Source organism: Zootoca vivipara, chromosome 2, assembly GCF_963506605.1.
Source record: "Zootoca vivipara chromosome 2, rZooViv1.1, whole genome shotgun sequence".
Taxonomy (NCBI): domain Eukaryota; kingdom Metazoa; phylum Chordata; class Lepidosauria; order Squamata; family Lacertidae; genus Zootoca; species Zootoca vivipara.
In genome coordinates this window covers 36151896-36174658 of record NC_083277.1, presented here as the reverse complement: position 1 = coordinate 36174658, position 22763 = coordinate 36151896, and the positions used below count along the sequence as shown (strand labels likewise).

Here is a 22763-nt window from a genome sequence, read left to right as displayed (position 1 = left end):
ACCTGATTGCTGCTTCTTTGATTGTCTCATCAAGGGAAGAATTATGGGTAGTAAAGGTTTATGGGCTCCCTGATGAGAGGAGGAGGAGCTCATGATGGAGGATGCCCTTGAGCCTTGATGATGCCCTAGATGAGAGCTTGGATGCAAGGTTGCCCAGCTAAGAGATGGGCTGTCCAGTTACTGTTTGTGAAAACTGGTGAACTTCCTTGGTATTGGATTTTTCTGTGAGCCTGTTTTTTGCTGCTCTTACATTGATAAAGATGAACAAACTTCCAGTTTCCCCAGCTTTATTTTAATGCTGCTTCTGTGATGGAAATTAATTGGTTTAAAATGTAACCATTTGCTACTTAAAAGCCTTTTCTGCTGCAGATACCTTTGTGATTTGGATTCATTAGTGAAAAATGTTCAGTTGAATGTGGATATTTTTACTTTGGTGAAAGAAAAGTTTTTCATACATTCAGGGTAGCTCTAATTGTAATATTTGTTAGCTTGCTAGTATTACTATATCATTCATTTATTGGTTGGGGCTATATGTTTACTGTTCTTGTAAGCTGATTTGAGCATAATTTGGAATAAGAAGCATATAAATAAATTTGTTGATTCCAAATGGTTGGTTTAACCAATGTTGTCCCTTGAGGACAAGAACTTAAATGTTTTGTTTCCTAAAAGAAGGTGTTGCCTAAAACCCTGTCTAGGATCTGGCTGAAAGAAAGATGGTTTTTCCAAAGCAAAGTATTGATATTTGTGACAGAAGGTAGGCTATTTAGGTTTTTCTGCCACAGGCTTCTGACTGTCTAACTTATAGAACAGGGGTGAGTTTCATGTGCTAAACTTAAGAAAAAGCCTAAGCTTATGATACCATGGACCATGGGTACCTGATGCAAAAGGTTTCCATGCCAACATGGGTTGCTGGATCTTTACCTTCAAAAACACAAGGGAATGTCAATTAACCTTTAGAACAGGCACCCCCAAACTCGGCCCTCCAGATGTTTTGGGACTACAATTCCCATCATTCCTGACCATGGGTCCTGTTGGCGAGGGATGATCGGAGTTGTAGTCCCAAAACATCTGGAGGGCCGAGTTTGGGGATGCCTGCTTTAGAACAATCCACAAAACCTTTAGAACAGCGTTTGTTGGAATCCTAGAGTTGGAAGAGACCCCAAGGGTCATCTAATCCAACCCAAAGGTAATTTTGTTCTCACCAGGGCTTATGATTGCCCAAGCAGAGCACCCTGTTTTTATTTAAATCTTTTTTTTTTTTAAAAAAAATCAAATATGTTTTAAATTTCTTTTTTTAAAAAAAAAATATCCACACGTCTTGGCTGTAGTTGGAATTCTATGTAGAAAGAACTGGTATACATTTACTCTGAGTTGTTCTTGATCACCTGTACAGGGATGTTCTGAAATGGTATGGTTTGTTTATCTTAGGAAGTATCTGGCAGGACCAAAGTATGGGGTAGCATTTCCTGTTTGCATGTGGTAGTAATTATGGTCCATTAGATGTATGTTATGAGCTATGAATGTGTTTCATCCTACTTGCAAGGCTGCATCATATAGTTTCCTCTACTTTGTGAGGTTGCTCTTCTGAGAAATATTTTTCACCATTAAAACGGGTGAGGGAAATTGAAACCAATTATGAAATTTGCACTCCAAGTTCTGCCAACTGAAAATCGAACTGCAGCACTTCTAGCGCTGCCAAGTAGCCCAGTGCTCTAATTATGTTGTGTTTGTTTTTCCTCCAGATTGTTCTCTCTGCATTCGCAAGTCCCTGTCCTACAAAACTCAGTGCCCTACATGTTGTGTGGTAAGTGTTATTTCCTGTCCTACTGTTTCTGTTGAAGCAAATGCTCTACAGTTCTACAAACTGAGAACACTTGGAGGTATCAGAAAATGTTTCTAGTTCAATCTGTGCCTGACTTAGGCATTTTGGGATCTTAAATGGAACAACCTGTCCCCCTTGTTCAATATATGAATTGGATGGTGAGCAAACCAGTAGCACAACGTATGGGAAATGCTTAACTTTCTTTTCAGCATAGTCTGCTGTCACTTGTAAGTATTTGTAGAGCACAATGTGCATGCAATTAAATTACTGAGATCTTATGGGATTTCCTTGAGGAAACCTAACCCAAAACAGACACAGGTTTACTGTTTTCAGTGTTAAAAACTGAGGTATGAAAGCTAGGAGCTAAATGACACCTTAAACCGTGGTTATGTGCACAACAATAGAATGTTTAGGCATGCTTTTTTATAACAAGAATACGAAGCTGTAAAAACTGCAGCTAAAATATTATGTTCATTTTTCACTTGATCTAGTACTTCCCCTGCCCACCCCCCTAATATTCTTAAGAGGGTCTCTTCTCCAGTCTTCAGAGAGTAGCTGGAAGTGGGGACGCAGAAAAAGGTCCTCCTTTCCTTCCACTCTGCAGTTTTAATCTGAAATCTTAGGCGCAGTACTGCATCCAGAGCTCAGGAACTGCTCACGCTGATGAAATTCCCTGTGGCAAAATGTGCCTAAAACAGTTTTGAACACTGGCCATTTTACTGTTACATATTTATATTATACAACATCTTAAAATTTGCAAAGTGTAAACTTTAGCCTAGAATTGGTCTCACCACAGCCATATAAGGTAAGACCCATTTCATAGGGGGGCAATTGAGGCTGAGAATGACCTGCCCAAAATCTTCCATGGGTTTCTGCGGCTGTGAACCAAAGTTTTCCAAGCCTACCACTGAGTTTCTGGCCTTCTAGACCTCCTAGGTTCCTAGTCATATGCTCTAATCTAGCCTCTGGCTCACAGTTGTAGCATTCTGTGCTTTTAATTGATGCATCCCACCATAAATCTCTCTTGTGACTGCTCAATAAAATTTATTATAAGATTAAAATTGAATGCCTAGCTAATAACTGAAGTGTACCCAAACCCTTATGGCTCCTGAGATGGTGCTCAGCATTGAGGAACTGTAGCAAATCTGGGAGTAATGTTTCCTAAGTAGCAAATGAAGTCTGTATTATATATGCACAGCATGTTGGCTCTAAATCCATTGTTGGAAAAGTAAATAGCAGGGAGCCATATTTACCCTAAACCATATTGGGATTAGTTGTCGCTTCAAGCTTGTTGGATTTTAGTAGGCTTCTTAAAATGATAGTTTCACTAAAAACTGAAGCAGAGGTTTTGATAAGCACTGGCAAAGTATGTTTGCCTCTTATTCCCTCCTCCTGAAGGTATGAATTGGACTACAAAGAATGGAAAGTTGGAAGTCTCAGCTTCCTGTCTCCCCTGACGCCTGGTGCTGGTTTTGAAGACTTCTTTGTAAATATGTCTGGAGCAAATAACTTGTTTTTGCCTTTGTATCGTCTACATCAAACAATTACGGTAGTTTTATTTCAATGGAACACAGTATGTATCAGCTTGGCACCATACAAGGCAACTAAAAGCAGAAGAAAGATAAATATCAGGCAGTTTTATAAAAAAAATAATTTATATGCCGTAAACCTTTGTGTTATCTGTATCTGTTTGTTCCCCCATTAATTGAAGTTTTATTTTTAAGTTCTCTCTCGAATTTCTCCTCCAACCCCTGATTGTGACTTAATATTAGCATCTTCAGTGTATATCCTTTTGCCTTCCAAAAAGTTGTTGCAGCCATAATAAAACAGTGAATTTCTGGCAGTTAGAGTTAAGAGTTTATTAGTTTGCTAGTAATAGCTTTTTATAATTTGATAAAAGAAACTTACATTTATAAAAGATTTCTCAGATATTTCAGTAAAGGAGGTGATTTCCCTAGCAGCTTAGATGTTTTAAGGAAATAGAATGCATACTTGGTTTTTATGTTTTGCTTTCAACATAGCAATTTTTGTGCAGATGATTCGAGATACTGGAAATATATGAGCGAATTAGTACCCCCTTTGTTCTTTTCTAGGCAGCTACAGAACCTGACCTGAAAAATAACCGGATATTAGATGAACTGGTAAAAACCTTCAATTATGCAAGGTACCCCATATCATTTTGTAAATTTCAGAGTGAGAATGCGGGTGTGACTCAATTTCCATTTGGAAATACAGGTTACGGTGTGCTATATGCTGATGTTAAAAATCTAGACCTGTGATGATTCTGATATTGACTAACTTTTAATTGGGTCAGTGGCCATAGTAGATATTCCCATATTCTTGAAACCTTTCACTCATTCGTACATATATGGAACTTCGGATGCACACATTGATGTATATTTCCTGCAGTACCACGGTGGTTAGAAGCTGTTCAGAGCAACCAAAGACAGGGAGGGGAGTCAGTGGGGTTAGAGGTCATATGGTGAAATACATGCATTGCCTTTGGACCGTCCCAGATACAACCCAGCATCTCCATTTGTGAAAGACCTTTGAGAGCCCAAAGCCACTGCTAGTTAGGTAGACAGTACTAGGCACATATCAATTGTAGAGTTGGAAAGGCCCCCAAGGGCAATCTAGTCCAACCCCATGCAATGCAGGAATCTCAACATAGAATCACGATACAGAAGTAGTCTGACATGATACCTTTTGTAGCTAAGAAACAATGGCTTCGTTCTTCCTCTGCTGTCAGGGCCAGTATCCCTCTGAATGCCAGTTGCTGGGAATCACAAGTGGGGGAGAATGCTATTGTGCTTGGGTCCTGCTTGTGGGCTGCACACGGGTATCTGGTTGACCACTGTGAGAACAGGATGCTGGACTAGGCGGGCCATTGGCTCATCACTTTTCTTCCTCAGACCATCTTGCTGTTCAAAATTGCCTCCCTTCAAGCTGCCTTTGTGTCCAAGTGTACTGAGCAGCCTCACCTCTGTGACCCTGTCATGCCAATGAAAATCTGAATTGAAGAATGCATCTTGAGCAAAACAGGCAATCCTCATGAATTAATGGGATACCACTTTCAGGTGTCTCTGTGTCTTAGTAGAATCGTAGAATTGGAAGGGACCTCAAGGGTCACCTAGTCCAACCACCTGCAGTGCAGGAATCTCAACACATGGTCTCCCATCCAATTTGAAACCATACTGGACCCTGCTTAGCTTTGCAAATGTGCTGGAATTTTGCAGCACCACTAGGAGGTAAACCGATTGATCTTTCTCATTGTTCCCTCCCAATTTATTTAAAAAAAACAAACAAATGATTGGGAGAACGTGGTGGTCATGGCTTTCCTAATAGCAATTTAATATTCAGAACATCAATTCCTCAAGGTTAATGGCCAGCTAAATGGAAGAGAGTTAAGGAAAGCGAAAGCCACAAATAAATGTGTTTCCTGACAGGAAATCAAGCAGGAGACATCACTTGGCAAGGAGTGAGATAAAGTTGTGAGATAAAATTGTGAAGTGGTTTCAGCTTTCTTCTCCTGCACTTGATAGGCCTCAGACACCCTGTTGGCTTTCAAAGGAATATAAACTAGGGCTGACCCGGAATGGACTTTGTTTATATGAACATCAAAAGTCATCTTCTGAGGGTAGTTTTTTTCAGGGTAGGGCTCAAGAGAGGAAGTGAACCCTCAGCATATAGTATGGTGGTCAGCGCCCTTCCTATACCAATCATTTTGGTTGAGAGTGCTTCATTGTGAACACCATTTTCTGGTTCTAATGAGTAGTAATAATGGCAACAATAAATATCATAGCCAATACTGTCAATATTTGAGTCTTTCCAATGATGACTAGGGAACACAGGAGTTGTTTCAAGAGTCATTCAGGGAGGTGGATGCACAAGAATAGCAATGAAACCTACATAAGACAACTGGCAAGAGTACTACTGGCTGAAAAGTGACTGTTAGGTAATTTTGTAAAAAACTGTGGCAGCGAGCACTCTGTAAGAGAATGGCTGTTGATTCCATTGTAAATTACAACAAGAATTGCTTTTCTTAACCAGCAGCTGTTAATAATTGGATATTTCCTGCCGTTTGGGTATCTGAACTGTGTTACTATCGACTGCTTTGCCTTTTTGCTCCCCCAATATAATTTCTTTACTTGGATGACTCACAGTTCTGTACCTCAGGGGTCCCGCTAAACTTCTAACCTTTCTGTGTGGAGCAAATTGTGTTTTTAAAAGGTAGGCATGGTTGTATAAAACATATTGATGCAAGAAAAAAATCCTGAGTTCCAACTTGTTTTGGGCTACCCAGCCCTTCTTCAAGGGAATATCTTGGTGTGTGTGGAATCTTTTATCAAGTAAGCGCCTTGCCAAGAGAATGCAATGAAATGGAGCAATTCCTACATATAATATGTTGTTTTTTAATTTTTTAAAAGGAGGTTATTCTTTGAAATGTGGCTCATATCATGTGATAATAAGATTGCTATTTCCATACCCCAACCACCAAAGATCTGATCCTGAAGAATGTTTATATCGCTCAAAAGGAGTTGCAATTCAAAATATTTTCTTGCTTGACTTGACACCTTTTATGGCAGAGGCGGACTACAACTCCCATCATCCCTGAACATTGTCTGTGCTGACTGGGGCTGGTGGGAGTTGGAGTCCAACAACAATAAGAGGTCCATGTTTCTCAATCTCTGCTCTGTCGTCTACTCTTTGTTGGTTTTTAGTGCCATCACTGTCTCTCGTTGCTTTAAAAAAGCATGCTTTGGCTTTTCCTTTGGGCTTTTCAGCTCTGGGATTTCCCTCGCTTTTGAACACCTAACACTTATTTATATATATTTAATGAAGTCATGTAACAAGTCTCCACTTTCTAGGAGGCAGGATACTATGGTGCTTTTCACTAACTCCTCTTGAGATATCGCGGATCTCTGAATGTTAAGGGTTAGTTTTGGTATGACAAGTTGTTGCTTGTGCAGGAAACAGAGGACAGCAAACCATGAAATGAAGACTTTTTAGTGACACATGAAAAGATGAGAAAAGTCACTATCCATATAAACCTCAAGATGTTGTGCCCTGGCTTTGAAACCAGGCTGTCTTTCATGAAAGGGAGGCAACCTGTAGAACTTAACTATTACTGTTGTTGTTGTTGTTATTATATTTTGCTTTAAAGTCTTACTGGCGTTCCCACAAGTCAGTGGAAGGGCAAGAAGGAACGTCAGAGCAATAAGGCACACTGAAAAAACAACTACTCTGAAAAAGTTGTCTTATGATAACATAGGTTGTCCTCTGGAACACAAGTTAGGAAACTTTGGGATGTTCCTGAATTCTCAACATGTAGAAGTTTATTAATAGCATTGCCCAGGGTAAGGTACTTGTTTTTTTTATTTTGAACTTACTTGATCCTACACAGCTATCTTTCTTGAGTATTGAGGGCTCTGGTTAAAATAGATATCAGCAGAGGACTTATTTTCTGGGGTGGTGGTGGTGGGTATAACTGTTAAACCAGGGGTGGGGAACATCTTTTCTCGCAATGGCTGCAGGTGGATGGTGTCCCAGCCAGAAGTGAACGGCAACCCTTAAAACACTCATTCATTCTGTCCCTCTTTCACTTCACCTTGGCATCTGATAATGGCAAAAATACCCCTCCCCAATTTCTTACAAAGGAGCTCAAAGAAGAAATAACCCCTCAAGGCTTGTGGTCTCTACTCAAACTTGAGGGGGGGAAAAACAGCAGCAGCAGCAACCCAGCTGTTAAATGATTTGGACAGATGCCACAAAATATGAAAATGGTGGGAATTAAAACATTTCCCTGAAGGTGGGTTTTTGTTTTTTGTTTTGCTTGCTGTATCACTGAAACCTCTTCTCTATTTCATGGTTGAATTGTCTTCTCCTTTGCTTCTTCCACTGGGTATATTCCTCAGGAAAGCAATACTGAAACTTGTTATTGTGCTAAGTAATTTTCAATATTGCTATCTGATTATTCATAGGAGACTGCAAGTATTGCTTGAAGATGCCAGCTTTGGGCGCTTGTTTCAACACTGTAAAGCAGAGGTTAAAGGAGCCCCTGACCATTAGGTCCAGTCGCGGACGACTCTGGGGCTGTGGCGCTCATCTCGCGTTATTGGCCGAGGGAGCCGGCGTACAGCTTCCGAGTCATGTGGCCAGCATGACTAGGCCACTTCTGGCAAACCAGAGCAGCACACAGAAACGCTGTTTACCTTCCCACTGGAGTGGTACCTATTTATCTACTTGCACTTTGACGTGCTTTCGAACTGCTAGGTTGGCAGGAGCTGGGACTGAGCAATGGGAGCTCACCCCATCACCGGGATTTGAACTGCCAACCTTCTGATCGGCAAGCCCTAGGCTAGGGGTCAGCAAACTTTTTCAGCAGGGGGCCGGTCCACTGTCCCACAGACCTTGTGGGGGGCCGGACTGTATTTTGAAAAAATATATGAATGAATTCATATGCCCCACAAATACGGTAACCATTTGCATTTTAATGCGTTTTAAATAAAAGAATACTTTCTACTCATGTACGAACATGCTGATTCCCGGACCGTCCGCGGGCCAGATTTAAAAGGTGATTGGGCCGTATCCGGCCCCCTGGCCTTAGTTTGGGGACCCCTGCCCTAGGCTCTGTGGTTTAAACTACAGTGCCACCCGCATCCCAAAGCAGGAGTAGTTAACCTTTTTATACCTACCACCCACTAATGCATCTTTCTTGATGGTAAAATTCCCTTACCGCCTACCAGTGCTCAATGGAAGGAGGATTCAGCTTGTACTGTAGAACCCCCTACCGCCCACCTAGAATCCTGAAATGCCCACTACTGGGCGGTAGGGACCAGGTTGACAACCCCTGCTGTAAAGGGTCTTTGCGTAAACTCTAGGAATCTTGTCAGGAATTGAAACTGCCGTAAGGGAAAATATAAAGCACATACTATATATTATATTTACCTACAAGCTCTGACTCAGTTATTGGGGGGGGGGGTATCATGTACAAGAGGCCTATAAATTAGATGCTCCAACCTGGGATATTGTGGTTGTCGTATCAGCCAGCCTTTGGGTCTGCAGCTGCTGCTGAATGCCAGATTGGTTCTGAATAAGACCTCCCTTATCTATGATCTGATTGTGGATGAGGAGGCCGATCTGGTCGGTATCACTGAGACCTGCAGGGGTGAGCAGGGTGGAGTTGGTCTCATCCAGCTGTGCCCACCTGCTGCTTGGTGCAGCACCAGGACAGACTTGAGGGTTGGGGAGGGGGAATTGCTGTGGTCTATAGACATATTCTCCCTCTCCCTCCTCCCTCCTTTCCTCTCCAGGATCTCTGTCCATTTGGGAGGCGGGAGGATCTAGAGCATGGGTAGGCAAACTAAGGCCCAGGGGCTGGATCCAGCCCAATTGCTTTCTAAATCTGGCCCACGGATGGTCTGGGAATCAGCATGTTTTTACATGAGTAGAATGTGTCCTTTTATTTAAAATGCATCTCTGGGTTATTTGTGGGGCATAGGAATTCATTCACCCCCCCCCAATAGTCCGGCCCCCCACAAGGTCAAAACTTTGATCCCTAGCTAGCAGGACCGGTGGTCAGGGATGCTGGGAATTGTAGTCTTCAAAACATCTGGAGGGCTGAGGTTGAGGAAGCCTGCTTAAGACACTTTCAGGCCAGTGGTAAAGCTGAAATTTGGTACTTATTCATAAAGCTTGATTCTCCTTTCTTTTTGCATTCATGGATTGTATATTTAGAACAAATTACAGGAAGCAAAAAGAAGCTTGACTTTAATGTGGCATCTATATCTATCATATAAATAGTGTTTGATGCCCAGGTGCCTCTGTTTCTTAAGAACTATTGATATTCTGGAAATGATTGTTTTAAATCCCACAACATAAATATTTTAGTTTCTGCTTTGTGTCTTAGGGGCAGATTTACTGGCACCTTTATTATTTTCTTGCAGTATTGCAAAGAACAAGTTGTGTTGCTTCTACCCATTCTGATCCTAGGCTGTAATCCTTAACTACTTCTGATTTCCTTAATGGATCTGAACAAATCTTATAAATCAGGGAGGGTGAAGAATCTATTCCTCTGTGGCCCAAAGGGCTATCAGCTTACCAATGCACACCAAATCAATAGATGCTCAGCACAGTGTCCTTGGCTAACCTGATGTACAATTAATACACCACAAAAAAAGCCTGTAGTCTCAGGATTGTTCACACTTTTAGATTCTGAGTGTTAATGTTGGGTACCACAAATTAGTTTTTTTTTAAAAAAAGAAGTCTCACTTGGATTTATGGAAATGCTGGTATGATTTAGTACCTTGAGGCAGATAGGAAGACATTAGGTCCTTGTATCCTAATTATGTGTCCTTTTTCCTTTGCGACCACCAATAGTTTCTTTCTCTCTTGCTCTTTAACAGTCTTTGTCTCTTCTTTTCTTCTTCTTTTGAGATATAAGAAGCTGCCAAAGTGTTGAACTCTGGTGTTGAGTTTAGCAAACTGTACTAAAGGGCTAAGAGAGTTCATCGTGTTTTTGTTCATTATGTTTAGCGGTTGGGCAGAGTGTGATTTTTCCAAATTCTTAAGACTGATGCCACATCACCAGAGAGTTGCCTACATCTGAGCAGCTGCAGTGGTGTGATCACAAGAGGAAACAACAGTATGAATGTGACTCTATGCAACTCACATTTTCTATTGTTGAAAAAGCACTTCTTTGGGTACTGCAGCCATGGGAATAACTATGCCATGAACTGATGTTTCTGCATGTGAAAATGGTACTGCTGTTTCTTTTTTTTTGCATGGGGTAAACAGAAAGTGGACTTGGTCCAAGGACTGCAGTGAATGATTCTTCTGGAAGATGCTGACTAGTGATAGGAAGTTTTTATTACTCAGTTGAGTCATCAGCCTGATGGTGGGATAAGATCTGTAGGGACTTGTGGAGGCCCCTTTATCTGGCATCCATGTGTGTCTCTGGGTGTGTGAAGATGGCAGTTGGGTTCTGTGACTTTGAGAACCCTTTAAACTCTACAGTTCTATGATTATCAGGACCTTTTTTCAACTGGAATTCAGTTCTGGCACATCTCAGGTGGGTGCCATTGGCATTGTAAGAGAATAAGGGAGGCGTTCATGGTGAGTTGCGGTACCTCTTTTCTGGAAAAATAGCACTGAATGATGATTACTACAGTGGAAACTTGGTTGCTGAATGCTTCAGAAGTTGAATGTTTCGGTTTTCGAACGCCAAAAACCTGGAAGTGAATGCTTCCATTTTTGAATGCGCCTCGGAAGTCGAACGGCTTCCGAGGCACTTTTCTCCACTTTTCTCAATGGAACTTGCCGACCGGCAGTTGTGCCTCGGTTGTCAAACATTTTGGAAGTTGAAAGCTCTTCCTGAATGGATTATGTTTGGCAGCTGAGGTTCCACTGTATTTATTATTTATCAAGCTTTTATACCATCCGTCATCCATAGATCTTAGGGTGGTTCACAACATAAAGGACGACTTCTTTTAACTCTAGCGTCTGAAGGCTCTTCCCCTGATAACTTCATGCAAGAAGCTACAAAAAACAACAACAACAAGCAACCGATTTTGAAGTAGCATAATTTATCCGTGGTCTGTTGTTGGCAGTGAATACATTCATCATCACTGAGTGTGGGTCCCTCCAGATGTGGTGGACTTCCACTTCCATCAGCCCCAGCCAGTTTGGCCGCTGGTGAGGAATGATGTGAGCTGGAGTCCACAACAAAGCAGAACACTTCTTTGGCTGCCTCTGCTGTAAACCAGCAACACATAGAGACTTTTAGTGTTGCCACATTCTCTGATTTCTACAGTTTTGGCAAGGTATATGTGGCAGACCCAGAGCAGAGTAGTGACTTCTGGTGGCCTATCTTGGCCTTCTAGTCTCTTTGACACTGTCACTCTGTAAAAAGCCTGGTCCCAACCATTTAATTGCCGTAAGCTTTCCCCAGAAACATGCATCTCATAGTCTGCTTAGATTTGTGTGCCCAGAACACGTTTTAATGTCCAGTAAATAAAACATAAAAATAAGTTCTAGAATTCGAAGGAAAGAGTGTGCGCTGCTAAAAAACAGTCTATTGTGTATTAATAGTTCTATTTAGTCTCTTATCTGAGAAGTTTAATGACGTCCATAATATTCAAACACACACAGGCCTGGGATGAAGTTGATAGAGGAACCATTGTATATTTTATGAGGTAGTAAAGAAATAATTATGGTGAAACAGTTCGGCTGGTTTTTGTTTGAAGGTTAAAAGAAATGTTCCCAACTACAATTGATCATTGAAAAATGTGACTTTTACAGTGCAGCTGTGAAATTTTTTGGATTTCTACTCTGGTAGGTTTGTGAAGACCCAGGTGGCGCTGTGGGTTAAACCACAGAGTCTAGGGCTTCTTGATCAGAAGGTTGGCGGTTCGAATCCCTGCAACGGAGTGAGCTCCCGTTGCTCGGTCCCAGCTCCTGCCCACCTAGCAGTTCGAAAGCACTTCAAAGTGCAAGTAGATAAATAGGGACCGCTCCAGCGGGAAGGTAAACGGCGTTTCCGTGCGCTGCTCTGGTTCGCCAGAAGCAGCTTTGTTATGCTGGCCACATGACTCGGAAGCTGTCTGCGGACAAACGCCGGCTCCCTCGGCCTATAGAGCGAGATGAGCACCACAACCCCAGAGTCGGACACGACTGGACCTGATGGTCAGGGGCCCCTTTACCTTTACCTTTTAGGTTTGTGAAAGGCATAGCTTTTCCCTTCCTCCTTTCAAAGGTGGGTTTGGTGGTTGTTTGGTTGATAGTTCTAAGAAAACTGGAAAAAAATTAAAGAATTTTTGGGGGGCCTCAGCTCACTTTTCAGCTATTGCTCCCTTATTCCACCACTGCAGCCCATTCAAAAGGGTTCCCTGACCATGTTGAGAAGCATTTGGAGGGCTTCAGGAGACTGCCAGGTGAGCGAGAAGTATAAAAGTCACCTTCACCAAAATGTCATACATTAGTACTTTCCTGGATCCAAACCATATAAATTATTTTCTCTTTCCCTCCCAGTTTCTGGGTTTATATGAATAAATATGATTTTATTTCAGTAGAATACTGACCTGGTGGTAATTGTGGTAACTTGGCATTAAGGTCAGTGGGAAACACCCCCCCCCCCCAGGAAACAAGGGGATTGGAGTGGTTTTACTGGGCTGCTTTGTAATATATCCAAATCTTGGGGGTGTCTGTCCTTCATCTAGGACTGAAGGCTACTGACCCAAACCTTTGAATAAATTTCAGCTCCCATGAAAAGAGATATAAATGGATTCCAACAAACAAACAGAGCCTTCCAGAGGCCAGGATTTATTAGCAGGGTGACATTTTCACGGAACTGAGATGTGAAATGCAATTTCAAAGTGTCCATATTCCAGACTGTCCTGGCGGAGAACCTTTACTTGATAAGAGTTGTAAATAGGTTTATGCCGTACATATTAAAAAGAGGTATTATTCTTGCAAGCTTACCCAGACAAATTGATTTATTTAATTTGCAACGTTTATGTAGAGCTGTAGCTAGTACCAGTCCTACTCAGAGTAGACCCGCTGAAATTCGCATGACTAACGGATCAGACCAAAGAACAATTTAGTCCAGCCTCTTGTTCCCCACGGTGGCCAGCCAGACGTCCGGGGAGCCCCTGTACAGAACATGAGCCCCACAGCACTTTCCCACTGTTGTTTTCCAGAAATTATGTATTCTGTTCAAGATTGATTAATTGCCTCCTTTGTTTTGTTATGTGAAATGTACGGGTTTTTGCTCTGGGCAGTTGTTCCAGGAGCCTTATCATCTTAGATTGGGAAACATTAAACGCTGGGCAAACGTGTACATACTTATCGACTGCTTTCTTCCATTGTCCCCTTTGGCCATTGTGTGGTCTGACTGCCCCTGAAAACTCATTGGATCAAATTGACACAAAGTGAAAACAAGGGTTAGGATTCATCTAAGGAATCTTGAGAAGTGACCAGAAGTGATTTTTCAGGCCTCCAAAGATAAATACAGGAGGTAGGAGTCTTTCCCCAACCCTCTGAAGTTTTTGACATCAGGTGTGCCCATCTTCTTCTTTTACTTGTACAGTGGTGCCTCGACTTACGAACGACTTGACAACCGAATTTTTCGACTTACGAATGGGGGTAATGGCCGCGCGCTTACAAATGTCTTGACATCCGGAAAAAAACCGAGGCTGTTTTAGATAGGGATTTTTCGACTTATGGATTTTTCCGTTTCCAATGCATTCCTATGGGAAATCGCGTTTCCAATAGCGTTTTTCGACTTACGGATTTTTCGACTCATGAAGGTGCCTTCGGAACGGATTAAATTTGTAAGTCGAGGCACCACTGTACTAAGTCTAAAATTATATGTCAACCTACTTGTTTCCAGATGTTACAGTGAACCCATGGTGGTTCCATTATTCACATTGTTGTGACCTACCCTAGGACTTTCTAGTGAAGGGTGGGGGTAATAATAATAATAATAAATAAATAATTTGCCCCTTGGGTCTTATATGTGGTATGGTTGCACCCAGTATATGACCACTAGATGTCACCACTTAGCTTATTGAAGTTATCAAAAAAAAAAGAGTATTGTATCCTCAGTAGCAATATTTTTGTCATCTTTTTGTGTTACATTTTTACTTTTTGGTTCTTCTGCATGATATACATGCAGGACTGCCTGCTGGGGACCTGAAGGGCCATGCCCTTTCCTCTCTTCACCTGGCTTGGGGTGGGGCTCAACAGGCTGCTGCTTAGCAGAGAGGGCTCCTCTCTTAGATTGCTTTTAATTTTTATCTGTGTTGTTTTAAATGAGACCACCTTGGCTGTGAACCCATGGAAGACCTGCCCCCTGCCTTGCTGGCCTTTTCCCATCTGGCCTGGGAGAATGGGGTGCTGACTGACTCCAGCTACAAAAGCTGAGGCTGTTGAACAGATTATTGGGCTGTTGTTTATGGGGGGGATTGAGAGAGCTGTTGCTGTTATTGATATTATTGTTGTATCTTTAGTTTTAGATCTTATGATTTATGTGGAAATTATTTCCATTTGGTTGTGTACTTTTTGATTGTTCTATTTATTGTTTATGAGTTCTGTTATGTTTGTAATTATGTAAATCTTGCCGTGTTGTAAGTCGCCTTGAGCACAGTTTCAACTATGGAAAGGTGGCATACAAATAAAATGATGACGATGATGTTGATGATACATATTTCTATACTGCCCTTCGTCTGAGGATCACAGGGTGGTTTGCAATATAAAACACAAAAATACATAACATAATACACTGAAATAGTTCTGTGTTTACTCCTAGACAGCAGCTGTTCCAGGCAGTCTTAGATCCTGCAGCACTTTCTTCTCCAAAGCTGCTTACCAAGAAGGCTTCTCCCCAAGTCCATATTTTGAGTTCCCCAGTTGGTCTTGTTTTAAAACAAGAACAGCAATCTGCTGATACCTTTATAGTCAAAGAGACCATTCCAGCCCGTAGAAGGCACTTAAACCCACCTGAAAAGGAAAGTAAACAGTTCAAAATGGAGCAGGAGGAGAGCCCATGTGGCTCTCAAGAGGACCAAGAGACTCTTCACACAGAAGCAGCAGGCACCAGAAACCCTGAAACTCCTTCCACATCTGCAACAAAAGTTATCCCAAAGGGTAAGTTTTGTTCTATAGTTATTTTTTTCTGTATGCACCAAGGTTCCACATTGATTTTTCATCTGTGCTCAGATGGGTCTTTGGGGGTTGGATTATTAAGGAGTTTTAAGTTTCTAGTTCAATCATGAGTTTACTGAAACATTAACTCCAGTGGAATGTAAGGTGCATATTAATTTATTAAGTTTGTTTCACAGACTGCTTTCTCTTTCTGATTCTGAAACAATCCTTGTGCATTCTTTATGGCACCTTAAATGCAAAGGTGTACAAAGCGATCTCTTGTCCTAATGGTTTAGCTTCCTGCTGAGTTCGTGCACGCCCCCTGTTGTGTGATGGTAAAGAGGAGAGTGGAAGTGTCCACTCCTTTTTACAAATTAACCACAGTTTAGCATTTTGTTGAAACCCTAAACTGTGGTTAATCTTGGTGTTAGTGGACACCAGGCAACTTCAGAAACTATGGCTTGCACTTTCCTTATTTCAAGTTACCTGGGTTAAGAGTAACCACAGTTTGTCTGGGTAGAGATGATAGGGCAAGTTATGGTTTATCTTAAAAATCTGGAGCAGAAGTGGACGTTTCTGAACTCATTCTTGTGGCCATTCTTGAGGAGCAGAAGAGTGGGCAGGGGACGCATACAAGCCTGGGGAAAGGTTAGGTTCATTCTTGTGATGTTAAGTATAGTTTGCCATATCTAAACCAGCCCATAGTTCAATTCTCATGCTACAGTGGCCAGAAAAATGAATCTGGTGCACTCAACCATAACTATATGCCTTCTGCAACAGTCAGCTAGTATCAGTTAGTGTGGCGCTGAATCCTAAACAACAATCTTCTTGATGATGCAGCACATATGTGGTTTTTCAAAACCTCATTTAAATAGTGCTCAGCCATCTGATGGAAATATATTCCTATTAACACAGAAAATGTTAGATATATGAAGAGAAGATAGATTTGTGTAATAGAATGGTTTCTACCGTGTTTAAATTCTTGCCAAGTGTGACATCCTGTTTCAATTTGGGTCTTTTAAAAAAAGGCAATAAGATACCCACCAGGTGGTAATGTTAAAAGGATTCTGCTGTATTTGGTTTTTCAGTTGAACAGTTTTTGGTTTAAAAATGGACTTTGATAGCCCTAGTCAAGTGGTGCTTTGCAGTTGTGGCCTCCTTAATTCCAAAAGAAGTGGAAAATTCAGAAGTTATGTTTTTAAATTGCCAGTAATAAAGCCTTTACATTCATGATATACTATTGTTCTTGCATATTTTGATGGGCATTTTTCTTTTTGGCTGCCTTCCCATATGAAAGGGGAAAGAGTGAAAACTTTCTAACTCGGTCTTGTGAATTGAGTCATAAATGTAAAATGCAATGATATCCTTTGTACGCTACCTAATATCTTAATTGTCTTTCCTAATTTATATGTTATTTGGAATACAGTGTGGGAACCCAGTTGGCCTAGAAACTAAACATGATTGGTTAGAATGAATTTGGCATTCCTGACCTCTTTTTTCAGTGTTATTTATAGAAGCGTCAGAACACATTTCAATAATTAACATTTCAAGAAATGCTACCTTAGTAAGTGACGTCCCAGTCTCTATGCCCATGAAAAATAAACTTTACTCCCTGCTCCCAAATTCCAGTCCAATTATTCCAGTTGGAATAATTCCACTTATTATATATGAATAATTACTGTGTTTGAAGGATATTGTGTTCCTAATGGTGTTTATCATTTTATTCTGGAAACCACACAGAGAACAATGTTTTTGGATGGCTTTATATAAAAACAGCAAGTAAATAAATAAAATACTCTCCTTCCCTGTCAGAAGCATAAGGAAAATAAATGCAGTACTATATTCCATTTTTATTTTCTGTCCTTTGGCTTTGTACTTCTTTATTTTGCCTTCCCCTTTTATGTCTCAGAGACATACTCTGGACCTTTTAAAGCTTTGACTTACAGCGGAACAGCTGAGCTGAATATCTGTATACCATTAATTCGTTGTGTAAGTTGCCTTATAAAAATGTTCTCTAGGTGACATAACACAGATAAATGAATAGACAAAATTAAAACATGACCCAGCAACTCAATAAAACAATAAATCTATAATGCCAAACCAGCGGTAGGACAATAAAATCCAGCCATAAAATCCAACATTGCCCTGCTCCACGTGCTAAAGGGAGCCTGAGGTGACAAAACAAGAAAGGGAGTTAAGCAGATATGCAAGGAGTGGATAGGTAGCACCCATTTATTTAATTAAAACAGTTCAGAATACCGTAATAAGGATCCAGTGTAAGATCATTGTATGCTAGGAGCCAGATCCTGAAAGAACTCATAATTTAGGAGCTACATTCTAGGGGTAGGAAGCCTGTAGCTACCTGTGCTAACTCTGCAGGGAAGCTGGAGGGGCCACAGTAAACTAGGCTAAAGGCTTCCATTTTGGAGATGGGATAAAAAGGAGGAAACTCTACCATATATAGTTCTACAAAACACAGGTCTTGCTAGTGGGAGAATCAGCTTCGTTTTAAAAAGGGTGGGCTTAGCCTTCTTTAAAAACACCCCCCACCCTTCATGAGCTCTGTTTCCCTAGATTATAAATGTTAGACTGTTGTCGTGGGTGAAAATAAGGTGCAGCTGAAAACTTGCAGCTGTCAGTGCAAGTTAAAACCAGTTAAAATTTAGTCAGGTCTATCAAAGCTAGAGTGTGAGGTACAACTGAAAACTACACAATAACTTGCACTTTTAAAAATGTGTTGCTACCAGGATTTTTTTTTAAAAAAATAAAAGCTCCTTCCTTTGACGTAAAGAAAACCCAAGCTCTCAAAGTAACTGAAACTACAAAAAGCAATTACACAGGTAGAAAGCTGGAAAGGGTGTGGAAGACTTCTAGTGTTGGAGAGAAATCATGGGTGTGCGTGAACAAGAAGCTCCTGGCTCTCCAGGTACAGGTTCGTTCCCTTGAGACTGAGGTGTTGGGCTTGGAAAAGCTAAGGAAGGCAGAGCGGTGGGTGGGTGATAGCTGTGTCCCACTCCCACAATGGCAGCTCCCCAGCTGTGAGGGAGAATAAGATAAGATAAGATATCTTTACTGTCATTGTCCCCTTGCAGGAACAACGAAATTACTCCGTTGCTACATCCACTCAGATAAAGCATTCCGCATAATCCAAAATTACAAAACCTAATTAAAAACAGTAAATATAATACAAATAACAAATAAAATAAGATGACTTCAAAGTCCAGGCTTTCCATTTAAGGCCAAAATCGCTCTAGAGAAGAAACTGTTCCTGAGACGGCTCGTTCTTGCCTGCATAGTTCTTTATCTCCGTCCCGATGGCAGGAGCTGAAAGAAATGGTGACCAGGGTGCGTTGGATCTCTTGATATGTCTAGTGCTTTTCTATGGCACCTGGTGGTGTAGATTTGTTCTAAGGTGAAGTGAGCAGCCAATAATGCTCTCTGCTGTTTTAATAATTCTACACAGCCCTGCTCTATCCTGAGAAGGATAAGGGTCTCTGGGATGGAGAACATCATTTTGAGGAAGAGGGGAACATTCCCTTCAAAGGGGCCAAATTCCTTGGGGGACAAACAACTACCCTCTCTATGTCTCTGGGGTGGTGGATGAGGGATCCTGTAGACTTGTGAAAAATATTGGCAATGCCATGTTTGTACACTGCAAGACAACACTATCCAACCTTTGGGAGTAACTTAATGTTCAATGGCTTTGAGTAAAACAGGCTGTGTCTCCTGCTGGGGTCAGGCGGGTCAGGTTTTAGCAGGACTTTGAAGTCTACACCTAAGAATCATGCCTGTGATGGACCACATTCCTGTTCCCTATTCATTGGCAGTAATATTGAGATTCCAAACACAGAAAATGTGGGTTTGGAATCCAAAGTGGCTGTGTGCATGTTTAAGGAAGTTGTAGGGGAAAGTGGTGATTAAGAGAAGAATGATCTCTTTCCATGTCTTCTGGTGCTTTGCTTCAAATGGCTCCTTCTGATGCTGCTTTAAAGAGAAAGTGATTCTTTGGATTTTAGGATGTGAATTAATATGCACTCTTGACTTCAATTTTCTGCTGGAGAACGGAGCTTCCCTTTTTTCCAGGCTGGCAGGAAATATTCTGCAGACCTAGACCACTGAGCTGCGTCACTGGGGGTAAATGCAATCATGTTTGGGAAAATCTAGATGAGGATGCATTGCTGGTACCATTGTGAATCTTAAAAATCCTAAATTTGCCAGAGGAAATACATGTTTCTATATGGAAAGTGAGGTCTGCACTTGTATTTTTGCGGAAATAAGCTCCATTTGGAACAGGTAATGAAATGGTGTTCATATATTAGGAACAGCTTCACCCCGAAATCTGCATTTTGCTCTGCACAAAAACACCAACCCTTTCCCTCCTCCCTTATGAAAATAAATGATTTTCTTCAGTTGGCAAGCATTCTTTAGGAATGTCCATGTTAACATGAATGCTTTCAAACGTTTCAGTGGAGTGCCCTGTCTGCAGGGTTCCTGTTCAAGAACTTCATATAAATAAGCACCTTGATGGCTGCTTGACAAGAGATGAGAAGAAAGACAGTCTCCGAAGGTAAGATACTTGAGTGAGTGAGCTTCTGGTGAATGTTGCCCATGCTTGCTGCAAGGAGATGCAGTTATGTGCCAGATTGTGCCAAGCTTTCTTGTTTGCTTGTGAACAAATGATATTAATAAGCACCACCCAAAAGGGGGGAAATGCCACTATCAACAACAAAACTCTGGGTGTTCGATTTATTCAAAGTCATTGGATTTGTTGAATGAAGGGGAACATCTGTCCTGCACAGTTGTCTGGAAGCAAGCTGAAGCAGTATTGCTGCCGTCGTATTAATATCTGGGTCTTTGTCACTTTCTTAGCCAGACTTAAAGCAAGCACCCACTGACTTCCTTGGAATCCTTCATAGATGCTATTTTATTGTTCGCTAAAGGCATCATTTATGTTTATTTATAATATCATTCAGGTACCACTTTTGGATGACAGCCCATGCCTGGGTACAGGCATATAAAAATAACATAGGTGAATCTTTGGAAGAAAGATGATTGGCGTTATGTCTGTACCTCTTCCTGTACCTCTACCTTGTCAATCAACACAAATAAAAAGGAGGCACAGGGCAAAATTCTCAGTAGGTGGAGCACTCTCCTTGCAATACCTCACTGGCTATTTTATAGTTATACTTACTGGAAGAGGCATGGATAGATTGATTCATCCCCGCCCTCCCCCACTTTGGAACTGTCCAACAGTGTGGATGTTCTGCAGTGTGATTCCTGATTACTTCCAGGAATTTCTGCACATTATTATTATTAGATAACTGCAGGTAACTTTTTAAAGCCATGCTTCTGAATCTAATGATGCTGGAACCCTGCATCTATACCTATTGAAGCAATTGTATAGACCAGCAAAGTCTATAGAAGATTCTCATATAGTCTTCTAAGCAGCCATGGATTGACAAAATTCAAACGCTTTGAGGACTGATTACAAACTAGTTCAGCAACGAACCAGAAATCTTTAATTTGAAGAAAAAATGTTAGGGTGCTATGGCTTCCAGTTGTCTGCTCTGCTGTGTTAGAGCTGCTGATCACATTCCAATCAAGTACAGACACACATCTTCTTTTTTACTATGATTACATCCAATCTATCTCAATAGTCTGTGAACTTCTCCTTGGGGTGTTTCCCCCTAATTGTTCCACAAGCTTACCTGTGATGTATTAGTGATTGCCATACCAGTGAGTTTGCTTTTGCTCTTAAAGATCAGTGATCTTGTTGCATTGTTATGTAAGTTCCTTTATTTTGGACATAGAAAAATGCTTTCCAGCCATGTATTTTAATCCCTTCTCCCTCTTTTCTCTCATGGAAGCACACACAAAGCCAGGATAGTGAGTGAACAGACAAGTTTAAATGCAGTGATTATGTTTAACCATTTAAAACAACAACAACAACAACAAGCATAGCGTGTGATACATTATTTGCACAATATGAATGTGGGTGGAGAACAGCCTTAGTTGATTTCATTAGTAGGAAACTAATGTCATTAGTAGGAAAGTAACATCTATAATTGATCCCGGTAGATCATAAATAAAGTCTAATGTATAGATGACAGAATCCTACAATCACCTTGAATAAAAGAATCATGAATGGAGTTCATTTGTGAATAGGGTAGAATGGTTTATTTTGCCTTACTGTGTGAAATAGCAATAGCACAAACAGGGTGAACAATGTCAAAGATTTTATATTTTTTTAAAGAGATGAAACGCGCGAGTTGCCTGTGGAGCCTGAGCTTGTTGCTAGGGAACGTTATTGGTGGCATTTGTCGCAAATTGTTTTGAATGCCTGTGGCAGGGCAGTGATTCATATGTGTTAGAAATAATAAATAAACAAGAAGGGATTAGATAAGTTTGTGGAGTACAAGAGGCGCTGGTGCCAAATTAGTCAAGTTAGTTAGGGAATACAGTTGTGTGTACCCATTGACTACCTCTGTGACTGCTAGAAATAGAGAGGAGTGATTGCAGAGATGGGCCTCTTCATTATTGTCTGTTTTCCTACTTAGGAATATAGAATTCACTTCCAGTGAAACAGAACATCATGCTTGATGGGAATGCAATGGGGTCTAACAAGCTTAAGATATATACACTGCCTTTTTCTTTAAGGAGTTCTTCATAACTATGTAAGGCACACTTCAGCTTTTTAAGGCCTCAGTTACACAATGACAATTTGTTTTCTATTGTGTCTCAAAGATCACAGTGTACATTCAAATGGCCCTTCATGACTGAGTAGGGATTTGAACCCTGGTCCCCTGGCTCCTAGACAGGCACTGTGACCACTGCACCACACTGGCCCACTGTGAGGATGACCACCTGCAACTTGTTCCAATTTGCTGACCCTCGAAATGTTTGGCTTACCCACTTACTATGGTGTGCACATGCAGGTTGCACTGTAGCTGTGGTTAGGAGCTCCACAACTATGGCAAAGCTTTACATGCCTCTTTCCATGCCACCCTCAAATGCATAATGGTGATTTAGAATACAGGAAAAGGAAGTCTTGTTAACAGAGTGCTGTCATTTCTAAAGTGGTAGGCCTATTCAGGCTTCAAGTACCATGAGTATTGAATGTGTCAAATGAGCTATAGGTGTGTCCCCAGTCAACCCATAATGACCCTGGATGCGCATAGCATTTTCAGCCTAGGGATGATTGGCCAGGGTTCTTGTCCTCATGTTGGAAACCCTATGGTGACCTTGGGCCAGTCACTCACTCTTGGCCTAAGCTTCAAACTAATGCAGATAAAGGTTTGGC

General features: G+C 41.2%; 1 protein-coding gene across 2 annotated transcripts in view; it reads left to right on the top strand.

The window, feature by feature from the left end:
* RAD18 (RAD18 E3 ubiquitin protein ligase) overlaps positions 1 to 22763 on the top strand; it is a 100760-nt gene that overhangs the window by 5329 nt on the left and 72668 nt on the right. The window contains exons 1-5 of one of the 2 annotated variants that reach the window (XM_035106577.2): positions 1749 to 1804; positions 3221 to 3308; positions 3916 to 3986; positions 15129 to 15466; positions 19931 to 20030. In XM_035106577.2, coding sequence (XP_034962468.2) covers positions 15346 to 15466; positions 19931 to 20030 — 221 coding nt within the window. In that variant the 5' untranslated portion in view covers positions 1749 to 1804; positions 3221 to 3308; positions 3916 to 3986; positions 15129 to 15345. Of the gene's footprint in view, positions 1 to 1742; positions 1805 to 3220; positions 3309 to 3915; positions 3987 to 15128; positions 15467 to 19930; positions 20031 to 22763 lie in introns of those variants that run through there. The other variant, XM_035106574.2, reaches the window with a different exon arrangement.